This window comes from Chanos chanos, chromosome 7 (genome assembly GCF_902362185.1).
Source record: "Chanos chanos chromosome 7, fChaCha1.1, whole genome shotgun sequence".
NCBI lineage: Eukaryota > Metazoa > Chordata > Actinopteri > Gonorynchiformes > Chanidae > Chanos > Chanos chanos.
Window position 1 is genome coordinate 18,196,951 of NC_044501.1, and position 16,852 is coordinate 18,213,802.

The 16,852-nt window shown below is 38.2% G+C and overlaps 2 protein-coding genes across 2 annotated transcripts; both read left to right on the top strand.

The window, feature by feature from the left end:
- The first annotated feature begins 316 nt into the window (after window positions 1-316).
- On the top strand, window positions 317-2,544 carry LOC115816055 (ecto-ADP-ribosyltransferase 5-like). Its single transcript, XM_030779026.1, has 3 exons — window positions 317-367; window positions 1,779-2,378; window positions 2,521-2,544. Exons 1-3 carry the CDS (start codon window positions 317-319, stop codon window positions 2,542-2,544), a joined length of 675 nt encoding a protein of 224 aa, XP_030634886.1.
- An 11,239-nt stretch (window positions 2,545-13,783) lies between these two features.
- On the top strand, window positions 13,784-15,713 carry LOC115816056 (ecto-ADP-ribosyltransferase 5-like). Its single transcript, XM_030779027.1, has 2 exons — window positions 13,784-13,834; window positions 15,021-15,713. The coding sequence occupies exons 1-2, from the start codon at window positions 13,784-13,786 to the stop codon at window positions 15,711-15,713; spliced, it is 744 nt and encodes a 247-aa protein (XP_030634887.1).
- The last annotated feature ends 1,139 nt before the right edge of the window (window positions 15,714-16,852 follow it).

A 16,852-nucleotide genomic window follows, 5' to 3' on the forward strand; every position in this document is an offset into this window, starting at 1 on the left:
GGATAATCTGCGCTACCATGATACAAGTTTAGCAAACAAAACTGTAGTGATAGACAAGCTGAGTACAAGTACAAGAGTACAAGCTGCTGCCATAACAGACAGTTTACAGTCATATAGTCATATATGTATAAACAGTATATAACGTCAGGACTGTACAGTGCACAAGATAGGCACAGCAATACACCCCCTTTCATTCATTATTTGTCATCCATTTGGTGTGAGAAAAGGTAACGTACTGTATTTAGTGATGTCATTATTTTTTCTTCTTTTCCATCTATTGCCATACTGAAGGTACAGAGGACAGAGCAGAATGACGATGGCAATAATGCTGCTCTTCATGCTTGCAACTACATTGGCTGCAGTGCAGGTAGTCTCTGACTGTGCTTGTATGTATGTGCATGTGTGTGCTGAAGAGACTGACAAAATTAGATAATACACTAATATGTATATTATCCCCATCATCCAATGAATATAATTCACATTTAAGAAAAGGTGGTAATCAGATACTCTTCACAATAACATGTTTCATGTTGAGAAGAGCTCCTAGACGAGGCACTGTACAATTGTGCCTTTGAATTAAGTTTAACAGAGTTAAATACCGGCTGTGTCAATCCTCATTTTGTATTGAATAGTTATGTAGTTTGATTTTCTCCCTCAGAGAGCTCGGATGATGAAATATTTGATAGTTGGTCTGGCAAAGTGGTAGAGGTTGCTAATCAAGGCATTATTATCAACTGAGATGTATATATCCCTATAAACTCTAACTGCCATACTACAGCCCATACACAAGAAATAGCTCTGGTCTCAGTCATTGAAACCCAGTTCAAATTTACCTCTCGTAAGCAGAAAGAGGAAAATTAAGTGTTTAAATGTAAATGTAAAAATTCAGAAATGTAATTACCCAAGTGAAAAAAGCACACTGGAATTCATCAATCTACTTGACTTGTCACTGACATGACTAGTGAATGTATGGAGAACTTAGAGTGACTAATAAACAAGGAAATAAACAACTAACTAAATATCTCATTACATACATACATACTTACATACATACATATATACATTTATTTGGCCCTTTGAATACTCTCTAACCAGCAAGGACGAATGAAAAAGCATACATATAAAAATAAATAAAAATATGGCTGTCACAGTGTCCTCCCATATTTCTTATCATACTGTAAATGTCAAAAATCTTTGTTTCTCAACTGATTGAGCTGAACCAAATAGTTCCCAATATCTATCTATCTATCTATCTATCTATCTATCTATCTATCTATCTATCTATCTATCTGTCTGTCTGTCTGTCACTCTGAGCCATCTATACCTTTTGCATCTCTATACCTAACATGTTATCTATACCTTGCTCTCTTAATATACAGATAGATTGTTAACTTGATGAATCTGTCTAGCTATCTATAGATCTATCTATGGCTTCATACATAAGCAACATTTCCCCTGTTTTGTATTATTTTAGGTCACTGTGAGATCGAATAATATAGATTCTCAGGTCCTCTGTGTGTCTATTTCTTTTTCTCTTTATTCATAGCATTTCTGAATTAAATCATCTATATCCATGGTGTCCATTTCCTTTATTTGAATGAAAGTGCTTATCTCAGAGATGGCTATCCACAAATGTGCTGAATCCAGTAATAAACTCATGTACCTAATTTCTAAAACTAGCTGATGTGACTGAAATTATAATCGTTTGTTTTGGACAGTTTCCTCCTTGTACATTTCTTATTAAAATATAGTGATTTGTTCTGCTCTTCCTTCCACAGAACTGTAAAGGTTCCCCCACAGATGGCATACCTTTAGACATGGCTATGGAATCTGTTGATGATGCCTATTTTGGTTGCACTGAAAAGATGTCAGATTTGGTGAAAAACTATTATCTTAAAAAGGAAATGTATATAAATGAAACATTTAGGGATTTATGGAAGGAAGCAGTGAAAAGTGTCATACCAGATGATGGTCTTAAAAAAGAGCATGCAGCTGCCATATGGGTCTACACAAACAATGCCATTTATGCTGATTTTAACAGGGCTGTTGGTCATGGTGAAAAAAGTTACAAGAATGGCACGTTCCAATACCAGTCCCTTCACTTTCTATTGACCACTGCTATTCAGATTCTCAAAAAAAAGCAGCCACGTGTTCTGAACACATATCGAGGAACCACAGAAAATTTTAGCAATGTCTCCGTTAACGCAACAATTCGATTTGGCAGATTTGCCTCCTCCTCTTGGGATGTCAAGGCAAATGTCAATTTTGGGAACAGAACTTGTTTCGAAATTGAAACTCAGTTTGGAGCTAACATAACAAAATTCTCTGTGTTTCCATCGGAAAAAGAGGTCCTGATACCACCGTATGAAAAATTCAAAGTGAAGGGCATTTATACGAAAAATGACAGGCCCCACCCGAAATTGTTGTGTGATGTTGTTTACGTTCTAAAGAGTGATGGAAAGAAAAGCTTCCTGAACTGTGTTTCTGGTTCCCCCCATTCACTGATCTTCTGTCTAACAGACAGATTGGGCTTTGTTTGTCTAACTCTTTTCATTACAAAAATATCCATACTGACGCTGTTTGAATGAGGACTTAAAGACTGGATATCCTTGACCCTGCTATTTTTGAATGCTCCTGTAACCTGTAATAATGTCCATATACTTGCATATTGTCCTTCCTATTTTTTTGGTCCTGCCTTAAAAGAATAAAGATTAGCACTGAAGATAGATTTCCTATTAATTTACTCTCATTTCAGACTTACTGACTGTAGGAGCCATTACTTTATCTTGATTTATAATAAAGAACCTGTACGAATATTATGAAATTTATTAATTCTGTTTTACATTTAAGTTGAAATTATAATGGAGTTTATTGTTTAGTGTGCATTCATTATTTCATTAGTGGTCCCCTCTATAGGAGAAGCAGGAATAAAACTTATTTAAGATGGTGACAGGGCCAGGCGGAACAGACGGGTGCAAACGGAAACGGTCGTTGACCGTGTTTGCACAACCAAGTGGAATCTGTGAAACTTCTGGGTGGACTTCAAGTTTATTTTTGTAGTTTTATGTTCATTCTATTTTTCAAATAAATTCAACAAGAGGAATAACAATAACACATTTTTATTTTCATTGTAACACGCATCGGACAATTGCACCCGATTCCCAATGAAGTGGATAAAAGTGGGAAAGTTTAATGGAACATAGGAAACAAAAGGAACAAAACTTAACCTGTTTTTACCATTACACTGATAGACTGAGACACAAGAATACATCTGCGAAATGTTGAAATCGCATCGCATTTGCACTAAAACTGTGAGGCATTTATCAGGTAGCTTTCATTTAGGTTCAGTATGTACTTCTAAGTGAACTGATCACTGGGCAACAGGAAACTCTACCTACACTGATATTGCCTGCACACTGCATTGACAAAAATGAGCTTCAGAAGTTTTGAATTGTTCTCATGTGAAGTACTACAACCATTGGTGAGGAATTAACAGGAAAGTCTCATAATCCAAAACATGCACATATTCTAATAAAACATGATGACACATGGCCATTCAGTAGGTTCACCCATATTGACACGTGGTATACTCTTGTAGTTATTGAGTTGAATGTACACAAAAGAACAGATAACTTGTAATTTATAAGTAACTTTCTCACAATGAAAAACAATAGCATCTAAGATAGAGTAAGATATAATATAGAAGTGTTAGAAATGGTTTCTTCCTTAAAAGGAACCCCGACTATTAAGACTTGATATGCTATAATTGCTCTCTCCTACTAAAATACGTTCTTAGAAACATATGAAACGTTTTCATTATTTTCAAAATCTTAAACATTTAATACATATTTTGATCTACAGAGGCTACCATTACATTACATATGCAATGCGCTCTGGGTCAATGACGTAAATTGGTTGCGCTCAGGAGGTGAGCTAATTGTAATGATGTGTCAAGTGTGACTTGTAGTGGTTAAAGGGGGAATGGACAGTTGTTGAATAAAGATATGAATGGAATACATGGCTTGCTTAACAGCAGTGGCTGAATCAGCTGTCAATGCTACAGCAATGTTGGATAATACGACCAATCACATCCACATCCTTCAACATTCTCCAACATTTGACCAATCAGTGTGGAGGAATTTTGAAGGGTACAGTTACAGCATAGTAACCGTAGGCTGGCGCTCAGGCTGAGGAGCAATCGTCAGCAATTGTATTGAGATTCTCTAATATTTAGCACACTTATAGCTGTGTGCTTTCCATTCAGCTATTTTACTGTTATGGCTGTGTGCTTCCTATTTAGTTATTTAACTATTATGGCTGTGTGCTTCCTATTTAGTTATTTAACTGTTATGGCTGTGTGCTTCCTATTTAGTTATTTAACTATTATGGCTGTGTGCTTCCTATTTAGTTATTTAACTGTTATGGCTGAGTGCTTCCTATTTAGTTATTTAACTATTACGGCTGTGTGCTTTCTATTTAGTTATTTAACTGTTATGGCTGTGTGCTTCCTAGCTGGCTAAACACAGCTGTGCTACATAATGTAGATTTTTTTTGCACCCATCAATTCGGCACAGTACAAAAATGATCAAGTTTCAAGTGTAAAAATAACAATAAAAAAATGCCTAAAAAGAACCAATTTCTTGGGACAATAAGAAAAGATTATATGCAGCATTAACAGTAGAATTATCATCAGAACGTGTTAAAAAATCAAGAAATTCCTAATAACTGGGGACGGGAATCTTAAAATGCAAGATTGTCAGACCATGCTCCTCTTGTTTCCCCCTCTACGGGTCAGTTTGGGTACTGTTATACCCTGCTCCTCTCATTCCCCCCTCTCGTGGTCAGTTTTGGTTTAACTCTCTGTTTACTTCCTGGTTCCTTAGATCAGCCTTGTTTAGTCTTGTTAGTCTTATTAGTTTAATCACCTGAGGGATGTACTATACCAGGTGTTATCTTCATATCATATCATTAATTTTATGCTTTGCTCTATGTGCTGAGACCAACCCCATCGTAGCTGCATAGTCTTTTAACTGATGCGACATCCCACTCACCCCACTCACCTCTCCCACTCATCCCATTACTCGAGAGAACTCCAGCTTTTCAGGAAACGAGTAGACTACTCGAGTTGTAAAATTATGCACTCGTGCAACCCCTACATCAGACACCTCAATAATCAGTCCATATAAGCCATACCACAGACATTTAGAATTTCACTCATTTAATAAACAGACAACATCCACTTGCACTGACATGCACTTGTTGCAGAGTAAACACACGCACAGACAGATATAAACTTATACCTCTCTGCCATTTGCTGCTGAATTGCCTGTTTTCTGAGTCAACTTTTCGTCTTTAATGTAAAATGTAGAATGAGACATTTTGTCTAACTAATCAGGCTAACAAGAACAGGACCATAGGCGCCGAGAAGAGAGCGTGAAGACGCGAGAGCGGAGAGCAGCGCGTGCGTCAGTCAGATATGACTTTTTTATATTGATTAGCCCGGAACAAACTGGGTTAATTTTGACACAGTGTGGCGGGACAAACGGGATTGGGAAATAACTGTGGCACATGATCATACAAAAATGATAAAATTCACGTATTTAATTTTTTTTTTAACTAATTACATTTTTTAAAGCAATAAGAAGCCTACTCAAAGTGGCAGTACAGATTGCCTCGCGGGATGGCCCCGGCCCCAGGGCAGCCAAATCAATAGCCTGGATGTATTCCAACGGTGACGCTGAACATCTCTGCGAGTAAACTGTATACATGTAGTTCGCAAGTTGGTGCTTGCTCTAACTAATTGCTGGATGCATTTGTTGTGTTCCCTGGCCATTTAAGCACTGTAAAGATCAAAGAGGCTTTTTGTGCAGGTGATTCTTAATATAGAATACTTGGCTGTTTCTGATATGCATAGGCTAGGCCCATAGTCAGAACACTTTTATTCCATAGGAATGTCGAGGGTGATTGGTGCAACTGACTGTACGCATATCCCCTTTAGAGCGCTCCTGGGAGAACATGAGTGGGATTATGAGAATAGGCAGTCATTTCACAGCCTCAGGTATTTGATCATATCGTTTTTGATCTGACATGTAGGCTAGCCTATATTATTTTGTCCTCAAAACTTCTACTTATATTCAATACCATTGAAGACACATTAGCAGGTGATTTTCTTACAATGGTAGTATGGTAAATGGCCTGAAATCTTTTGTCAGATGACATGAGATCACCATGCTTTGCTTGCCTGCAAGGCTTGCAGGCACATCCCGAGTGGGCATGTGGGGTGGTGGTAGCATGTGTAGTGCTCCATAACATTGCCAATATTAGAAAAGAAAGAGCACCATGCCAGCTGCCAGTACTGAGTAGTGGACCAAGTGATGTTGGATCACCCAACAGGAAGAGATGTCCAAGAGGCCATCACAAATCGGTTTTTCCACCAATAAGAAGAGACTCTGAAATTATTCTTTTTTTATTTATGTATTTATTTATTGGCAGTCTCCCTTTTTGTCATGCCCTGGGGGGTATTTCAGTAAGCGGGTTTAGTGAAACTCTGAGTTTGTTAACCCTGAGATGAAGGAAACTCTGGGTTTTCCGTTCCAGAAAGCGAGGTAACTCAAACTCTGGCTCAGTTACCGTGGTAACTGACTCTGTGAACCTAACCTGCTCGCTGGCAGGTTTTCTTCAACAAACCCTGAGTTTCTCCCTAACTCCTCCCTCCGGCTGAACCTGAAGCAGCTGTCAATCATGACGTCTCCTTTCGTCGCTAACCCGATCGGTGTTGAAGCCAAATTAATTCGCATAGTCTTATGTCGGGAGAGGTTTTTGAAACCCCGATTAAATGTGTTATCATTCCCTGATGACTTCGTAATCGAGCGTTACCGTTTTTCATCACAATCTATCATTTATCCGAACAACTCCGGCCTACAACTCTAATATTAGACACCTTGGACTTCTTGATTACGAACTCAACCTTTCTGGCAACAAGTCACTGACAGAATTTCTCTTATTATGAGCTGCAGCATTCCACTATCCCCATCCCTCTGTCTCATCGGAGATCTCTCAGTACTCAAACCACCTATTCCAAATTCAGAACCTATACTCATCGCCTTAACTATCACCAAGAAAACAATCTTCCTAAACTGGAAAACTAGAAATACATTAAACATCACACAATGGTTAAACCTCCTCAAAGATTACATATCCATGGAACAAATTACATTACAGCATCAAACCTCACACTTTGAAAAAGTTTGGGGTTCCTTTATCACCTCATTAGACTTGCCCCTTAACTGACCCCACCAACACCAACGCACACACATACACACACACACACGCATACATACCAAAATCTTACCAAATCCTTGCCAAAATCTCATTTCCTCCCTCTCATCATCTTACACTCGGATCTTATACCTCCTACATCTGCACGTATACTTCCCCATTTGGTTTCATACAACCCATTATATTTAATACCCGATCTTGTCATGTCTTGTTATGTAAGTCTGTATGTCCACCTGCTTGGTTTTGTCATGTCTCATCATGTCCTGTCATGTCAGTCTGTTTGTCTTTCTGGCTGTCTACCTGCTTGGTCTTGTCATGTCATGTCATGTTTGTGTCTTTGTGTGCCTGTCCATCCTTCTGCTTGTTGTTGTTATGTCTAGGGCTGCTGCAGTATAGAAATTTCCTTATCATGGTATTTGAAGAGTGCTTATCTTGCGATTTGCGATAATACCGCAACCAAACCCCCAAGTGTTTAATTATTCATTCATTTGACATTACTTGTCCCTTAATATGCTGAAATCAACCCTTGAAGGCATCTATTCATCTGCCATTGTTGGTAAAAACAAAGATGCTGTAAGCAAAGCATCCACTGCCACTTACCTCCTTGTCTGGCTCTATTTTGACAAGAAAATAAACACTTTTTTGCATGTTGTCACTTCTTGCGTGTTGTTTCGTGAGTATAGGGAGAGAATACTCTGTCAGGGATCCCTCCCAGGTGATAGATATAATTTGTGAACCCTTGTCTGTGCTCAGTTGTGTAGAGTGCGCAGTTGTGTAGAGTGAGTGTGTTTGTCTGTGTGTCTGCCCTGCGATAGATCTGCGACCTGTCCAGGGTGTTTCCCCGCCTTTCGCCCTATGAGCTCTGGGATAGGCTCCATCACCCCCCACAACCCTAATTAGGATAAGCTGCTTAGATAATGAGTAAGTGAGAGAACTTAAAACTAAAGTAATAGTTATTACACACATTTTAGTTTTGCGTTTTGAGTTTTGTTACACATTATGATTAATAAACATGGGTATTTACAGGGGTTATCATACATTGAATGTTTTCCTCCACAACATTGTTGACAGTTGCAGTTGCTCACTATCCTCAGTGTCAGTCCTCTTGATTCCTTTGATTGGTCAGTCAACCAGAAGTTTACAATGACATGATGGTCTTGTTAGTGTATGCTCAGTGCAAAGATTTTCCCATTCTCGTGTGGAGAGATTTAAAAAAAAAAAACATATGTCGAACAATCTCACAATACCTGCAGAAATTCAAGGTCCTGCTAAAACTCTCATCAAAGCCCTCAATACTTTGTGAACCCAAACTGTCACCTGCAATGGCATACAGGGTTCCTTCGCAGATCTGGCCATCAGGCAAGGTAATACCACTCACTTCAAGATCTTAAGTCTTTCACAAGACAGCCAAACACAAGATCCTGGCCAAAATACTTAAAATCTTGCTCTCAACAAAGTAGCACTAGTTGCATCTGATCAATGCGAGATGTGTTGTGTGGCAGAATATTTGCAGTTGTCATATACACCGCCAAGATCATGTGCTTTTTCTCCCAGATCCTAGCGGGTTTACAACCTCAAAAGAATCCTGACAAAGAATGACACTCAATGAAGATGCTGTATTCTTGAACAGCATGTTTCCTCCAATATTTGTGATATCCCACACATCATGAGGCACTTCATTAGTTCTCATGACAGTTTTTATTTGCTTGTGACTTACTTGCACTGCAAGAGAGACTCAGTGGTTTTCTTCACAGGAACATACTGCACAAAGCATTCTCTGCCTGACTCATTCTGGCCAAAACAGATGGAGACTGCATCAACATAACTGTAGCTGTTTTCAAAGACAGTTTTTCCCTTTGATCTGTTTGGAGTGTCTGGATATTGCAAGCCCTGAAAAGATCCTCACATTTTAAGGTATCAATCACAGTGTCTATATCTGCTTCTGGAAGCCAAAGAGAGACTCGCTTTTCATTAAGTTTGAAGAGCACATGTGACTGACTTATGGCATGTATTTCTTGATAGTCTTTAATGATAGTGTTAACAGTAGAGGATGGAAGGAGCAGCTTCACTTGTAATATCAAATAAAACAAAGCTAAGTTTTTCAAAAACTGGCCTTTGTCTGCATCCTCTGGGAGAATATCTTCACAACTGAATTGACTAGCAGCATCTGGCTCTGCATCATGATAGTCATCATGACTTTCACAGGAGCTGCTTGGATTTCATCAGACTTTCTTCAGAAGAATCTTGATTTCTTGACATACGTGATGTAAATGTAGACTTAACTGTAAAGCTCCGCTTGCATTGGTGGAAAGGGCAAGGAACCGATTTTCCCTCTTTGATATGAGTTTTCAGATGGAAGAAGAGAATCCGTATATCATCACACTTAGCACTACAGAAGTCAACACGACATGTTAAATCAGTTGTACTTCCCACATTAGTCCTATGTGTGTCCTTATGCCAATAAATGTGACACTTAAAGGCTGAGAGCGTACAAAATGCTCTACGGCATCCGAAAACTCACACTTGAACGATACATACAACTATGATTACATATGCCTCACATATGCGAATATGTTGCTGCAGATCTTGGAACAAATGTTGCACGTTATCATTTTTGTATGTTCATTGCAAGCAGTACAAAGCAAATTCTCACTTGTCTAACACCAGAGACAAAAGCTTTATTCTTTATCACGGGGTAAGTGAACTGTCATATGTCTGCAATCTAAGACAGAGACAGATAACTGGCTGCATATAGTACCAAGTAGAAAAAACACTTTACCTTTCATGAAGTCCGGATTCAGACTGAAATGGGTCCTTACTCACATGCAAGGCTGAAATAAAATAAAATTCCAGCAGTTACTTTAATATCCAACTATCAAAGAAAAAAAACACCCTCAATACTGCTGCAAAATACACTTCTGGTTAAAATTTGTTTAAATTAGGCTGACTGAAGCACAGATGTGGCCCCCTATAAAAGCAATCAAACAAAAATTTGCCTACCAGCGCTCACAGGAAAATACCGTTTCAAGTATTTGAACTTTCCACTAGACACACTATCTGAGAATGCACTCTTGTGCACTGGCATTAATTAGCAGATGCTTGCTAATTTATGTCAGTGTTGGCAGTAGGTAATTTGTTATTTCTGAACAAGGCCCAGTGGTCATTGACACTACTCTATGTGTGTATGCCCCTCCTTCTACAACATGTCTTGCACTTTCACTACATCAAAGAACACAGCTATGACAGCTTTCTTATTAACTTGTACTTTCCTGATGTCTCACTCAGGACAAAACACAGCATCCATAGCTGTCCGTCCTTTCTGAAAATTGGTCTGGTGCTGAGAAAACAGTCCTGTACTTTCAACAGATGTCAGTGCAATTGGTCTGTAATTTGCTGCCCTAGTGGGGTCCTTCCCTGGTCTCTCAACTGGAACAATTATTGAGAGAATGTAATACTGATAGGGCTCTAAAATGTATTGATTTCTTCAATGCTCCCAAATTTTCACTCTGGACTGGCTCTCTACACATTCTAGCTTCCTCTGCTAGGTTCAAATTTCTACATATCTTAGCAAAAACTTACAGGAACCTCTCAGTTTTTTTCTGCGTTAGTTGTTTTAATGTTATCTCCAAAATGCAGAACAGGCATGTTGCAATTCTTACAAATTCCTCCTATCTTTCTTATCATAATCTAAATGTCACTAACCTTTGTTTCTCAACCGATCGTGTTGCAAAACAGCCTCCAATAGTTCCATTTTGCAGTCTTGATAGATGCAGCTTGTGCAATTTGATCATTAATAACATCTGGGAATGTAATGATTTTACTGTTGTAAACCCTTTATTTCTGGTCTGAAATCAGATATCTATCTATCGATAGATAAATAGATTCCCAGATCGATCAACCGATAAATAGACAGTTAACTCGACTGATCTATCTATCGAGTTTACTATAGCTTCATACATAAACATGTCCCCTGTTTTGTATTATTCTAGGTCACTGTGTGATAGAAAAATATAGCTTCTCAGGTCCTCTATGTGTCTATTTCTTTTTCTCTTTGTTCATATCACTTCTGAATAAAATCTCCAGCTCTTCACTGTATCTAAACAGTCTTCCCTGGGCTCTCTTGCAAGTTTGCACTATTAGGGTAAGTTCAGCCAGAAAACTATCAAAGGCTTCACCATGTTGTGGGATATATGAATGAAAGACAACCTGTTTGCATGTTTCATTTTTCTTGGATGAACTGTAGTCAACAAACACTTGTAACAACATATCCAGCTTATCATTGCCTTTGACGTTTACAAAAGGTAATATATTAAATACTTCAGTTGACTGTGGACCAGCAACAATTAGCAACAAATGTGTCTTGTGGGATCCTGGTCTGTCCGTGATTCCGATGGTGATTAGAGAGAGAAAGAACTGCTGATTAAAAGTTCACCACTTTGCATCCACATTACCCTCAAGCTAGTGGTTTAATTCTCATGGCAAAATCAGTACATGTCTAGTATCAATCCTAGCCCCATGTAATGTTATGAGGTAAAATAAAATATAACACAGGTAAGTAGATGAGTTTGCATCTTTACTGGTGCCTGCAACTGATGATGTGTCACTTGTCAGACCCCCCTTGATCACAGTTATTGCTATAGCTATGACATACTCATATAATTAATACGACTTTTTTAATGATTCTTGGACACATACATTCCCAGTCCTTCCTCTGTGAAAATATGAATGCCTGCCAGTTGCACAATGGGAGAAAATAGTTACAAGGAGAGAGAAAAGGTACAAAGCCACTTAAGAAGTATGAAGGAGTGAGTGTTTAACATACACACTGATCACAGTTAAAAATGGTGTGGGCTCTCAACGTTTTTCATGTCCACCGTTGAGTGGACTTAACTCATACCTTCTGATTGTACAATACCCTGCATTGCACAATACCATGCATCTGCCTCCATGATGTAGATCTGTGGTCCTGCATCTGCACATAGTTATTAAACTCTATTTAACAAACCTTTCCATGGCATAACAGACAGGTTATTGGTAGATCATCCACTCATGCAACTTTCTCTTTTCAAATGTACCTCCACTCTACTGAGGACAATCCAACTCTGCAGGATTCACACATCCATTAAGGCCATCTGTGAACTGAACCTGCCTTAGCCGGCTTAAATGACAAAGCTTTAAAAATGATCACTGGGTCAGTAAACCCAAAACTTTGACTGCCATCAAACCAGATCCTGTATTCTACCAGTAAATAAATAGTGTTGTCAGAGAAAAAAGAGTTAATGAGAAATGCACTTCAGAAAACAGATATTGTGCGGTGACTTAGTAAGTATGACCATAAAGAGTTTAAGTGCGTTACTTCCCTAATATAGGCCTATATAAACTAGAGACTGAGTGATACTATCAGACGACTTACTAGAGACTGAGCTGGCACAGTCTACCTAGCTGGAGACAGCTCTTGACAAGGAGGAGTTACCTTCCACCAATGTAAGTCATTTTATTTAAATGTTATTGAACCAGCATTGTTAGCACAAACTTTTTTTCAAGAGATACCTGGTGAAGAAAACAGCAGAAATGGAAAGCTTCATATGGTGACAAACTGATAGACTGATAACATTTGAAATCTTACAATAAATATTATGTCCATTAAGATTTAGAAATTAAAGAGTAACAATGGGTGTGAATGAGTGTGATACCATCCCTAGCTTAGCAGCAGACCTTTAAACCTTCTCATAAAAACAAACTGGCAAGCTCCTTCAGTTTTACAGTCTTTTGGAGTCCATCTCTGGTACCTGCAGCAGAAGAGTGGAAGGAGTTTTTGCTTAACTGTGTGGGTTAGTAGAATAGTGAGTCAAACATACAGTGGCTTCAAGTGGTTAGAGATGACATCTCATAATTGTTTCTCTCAGGACTGCTATATGTACCCAGGTAAGAAGGGTGTTTCATTAATAAGGCTTTATAAATAACAAACATAGCAATCAGTTAATCTACAAATGTACAGCAAGAGGCAATCCAACTCTCTCATGGAGTCAGAGGTATTCTTGATAAACAGGTCTGAGTGACTGCAATAGAGTAGAACCACACATATATACAATGTCCTTCTAACCCAACATAAACAGAGAGGTAAGAGAGACAAGTCTGTTTTGGCTTCAAAAGAAGACCAGGACAGAGTTCAGAAATAAAAGTTCAGCATCAGATGCAGCTTCTTTACAATATATATGATGTGAGATTTGACAAATTATCCAGTCATCACAGTAAAGACTTGTTCTGTATGCTTGCATAGCCATATCACTACAGGTAATGGTTACCTGGTTATTAGACTTTGCAAATGCCATAAAATTGTTTAATCTGCACTGAGCACAAGTTTTAGCTTATAGAGTTGGGACTGTACAGTGTTCAAGAGACACAGCAGTACTCCCTCTGTCATACATTTGTTTTGCTTGTGAATATTTCTTTTCTTTTTCATCTATTCCCATAATAAAGGCACAGAGGACAGAACAGTATGAATATGGCAGTATGGATGCTCTTCATGTTTGCAGCTACATTGGCCACAGTTCAGGTAGTCTATGATTGTAGTTTATCTGTACGTGTACAATGCATATGGAAAGTTTTCAGACCCTTTCAAGTTTTCCAGATGTTGTTATGTTTCAGACTCATCTTAAAATGGATTCAATTAATTTTTTTCTCATCAATCTACACACAATACTCCACTACGACAAAGCAAAAACAGGGTTTTTGAATGTTTTGTTAATTTATTGAAAATGAAAGACTGAAATATCCCATTTACATAAGTATTCATACCCTTTGTTATGCCACTTGCAATTAAGCTCTGCTGCATCCTAACTTTATTAATGGTCCTTGAGATGTTTCTACAACTTGATTGGAGTCCACCCATGCCTAACTGAACTCATTGGACTTATAATTAGGAAAGGCACACACCTGTCTATGTAAGGTCTCACAGTTGATGGTGTATGTCAGAGTGAAAACCGAGCCATGGGGTCGAGGGAGTTGTCCTGCGAGACAGGATTGTGTCAAGACACAAATCTGGGGAAGGATACAAGAAAATTTCTGCAGCATTGAAAGTCAGAAAAAAACTTTTATTTTATCTTATTTTACCTTTATTTTATTTTATCTGTTTTAATTTTATTCATATTTCAGTCGTTTATTTTCAATAAATTAACAAAACACTCCAAAAATCTGTTTTAGCTTTGTCATAGTGGAGTATTATGTTTGGACTGTTGAGAAAAAATGAACATAACAAAATGTGGAATACTTGAAAGAGTCTGAAAACTTTCCATATGCACTGTGTGTGTGTGTGTGTGTGTGTGTGCGTGTGTGTTTGTGCTGAACAGGCTGAGAAAGAAAAATTGATGTACACTCATCTACATCACCCTGATCCTCTCGTAAATTTGATCCACATTAAATTAAGTTGCTGATCACAGATTCTGTTTTGTTTTGAGGGCAAGAAATTTGTTGGAGTGCATAAAACTTACTTCATATTCAACACTACTGCTAACATCATTTATGTATGTACCCAGCAGTTCTAGTCATATTTCACCATAAAAAGTTTGTGACACCTTGAGAAGTACTCCAGCCTAATGCACTGTACAACTGTGCCTGTCAGTTTCATTTCATACAGTTAAATAAAAGCTGTCTCACTTCATTTAGTATTTAGTATAAGTTGTGCTAATTATTTTTGGTCATTATAACCCCTGTTTTGCTCTGTTCTCCTCTTGCTTCCACAGTGCTCCTCGGTCTTGCCTTTAGACATGGCTCTCGATTCTGTTGATGATGCTTACGTACACTGCACTGAGAAGATGCCAAAAGTGATCAAAAAATATTACTTTGACAAAGAGATGAAGACAAATGCAAAGTTTAGGAATGCCTGGTATGAGGTACAGAAATGGGCCCATCCAGCTTATGGTCTAAACAAGGAGCAGGCAGTTGCCGTATGGATCTACACAAGTGCCAACATTTACCTTGACTTTAATGGGGCTGTTAATAGTGGTAAAAAAAGTTACAAGTACAGGAAATTCCAATACACCTCCCTTTACTTTTTATTGACCACTGCCATTCAGCGCCTGAAAAAAACCCAACCACCTTACATGACAACGTATCGACGAACCTCAAGCATTTATAAGAGTGTCCCCAAAGGAACAATAATTCGATTTGGCAGATTTGCCTCGTCCTCTTTGAATGCCAAAGTAAATCTCAGTTTTGGGGACAAGACTTGTTTTCAAATTCAAACCAAATTTGGGGCTGATCTATCAAAATTCTCTAAATATAAACATCAAAAAGAGGTCCTGATACCACCATATGAAAAATTCATAGTTACTTCTGTTCAGTACAGAAAGTATAACCCTTATCTGTGGTGTGAGGTTGTTTACACTCTACAGAGTGTCGGTACCCAGAGCAACCTGAACTGTGTTCTTTCATAAAGTTAATCATCTGTATTAACTGATCGTCTGTGTCAGAAATCACCTCTGCATTGTGCGTCTGACCCTGTTCCTTACAAAAATATCAGTGATGGTGGTATTTGAAGGGATTTCTTTTAAAGCTCAATGACTATCTGTCATAACCACTGCTTTGACTGAATGCTCCTGTATTCTGTATAATGTCCATGAACCGACATAATATCCTTCCTGTCTTTTGCTTCTGCATGAAAATAATAAAGACTTGCTCTGAAAAGAGGTTTTCTTATTACTTAACTTTATTTCAGACACACTGTGATTTCATATCCACAGTAGTATAACCTGCCAAATGTTGAAACCCATTTTAGGTTACTGCAGATCAAAACAATTACACAAAAATTGTGAGACATTTATGGGATGAATGAGATGGTTCTGTCAGTACTCCTGTCAGGACTTTGTCTTTTGGCCGCCCTACTGGCCATTCTGGGTATTGTGTTGCCATGTGCCTTTGTTTGTGTATTTTGCGCACTGTCATGCTGCACCTTTTTGTTATCGGCTTTTGTTATTTGTTTGCACTGTATTATGGTCTTCATTTTAAGTAAAGCCTTCCGTTTTTTCACCTTCAACCATCGTGTCTTTGCACTTGGGTCCTGCACCACACCACCAGCCGTGACAGGTTCAGTATCTATTCTTGAGCAAACTGATCACTGGGCATCAGGAAAACCTACTGATATTGAACGTATCAAATCAAATGTGGTTACATTAAACAGAAAACATATAAGATGACATACTGTACAAGTGACTTTCTTACAATAGCACAGAATAGCAGGTAGCTAAAACAATGTAATATAAAATCAGCCAAAACAAGAAAGGATTAAACTCTAGGGGTCACTTTCCTCCAACAGCACCACATTTTTGTATTCATAACAACAAATGATTTACCTCTCACTCAAGCACAAAGCCATTTTTGAAGGGAAAAAGACTATAGACATCAAAAAAGAAAGCATTCTGCAAAGCTTCATTTATTTGGTACTAAAAGGATAAATACAGAGCCCTGAAACATGGGTGAGGGGTTGTGTATCTTGTATTTTTATGTGTCTTTCATAAATACAAATGTAAATTGCATGCTGCCATCATAAATGCCCCTGTAAGACCATATAAGGCAA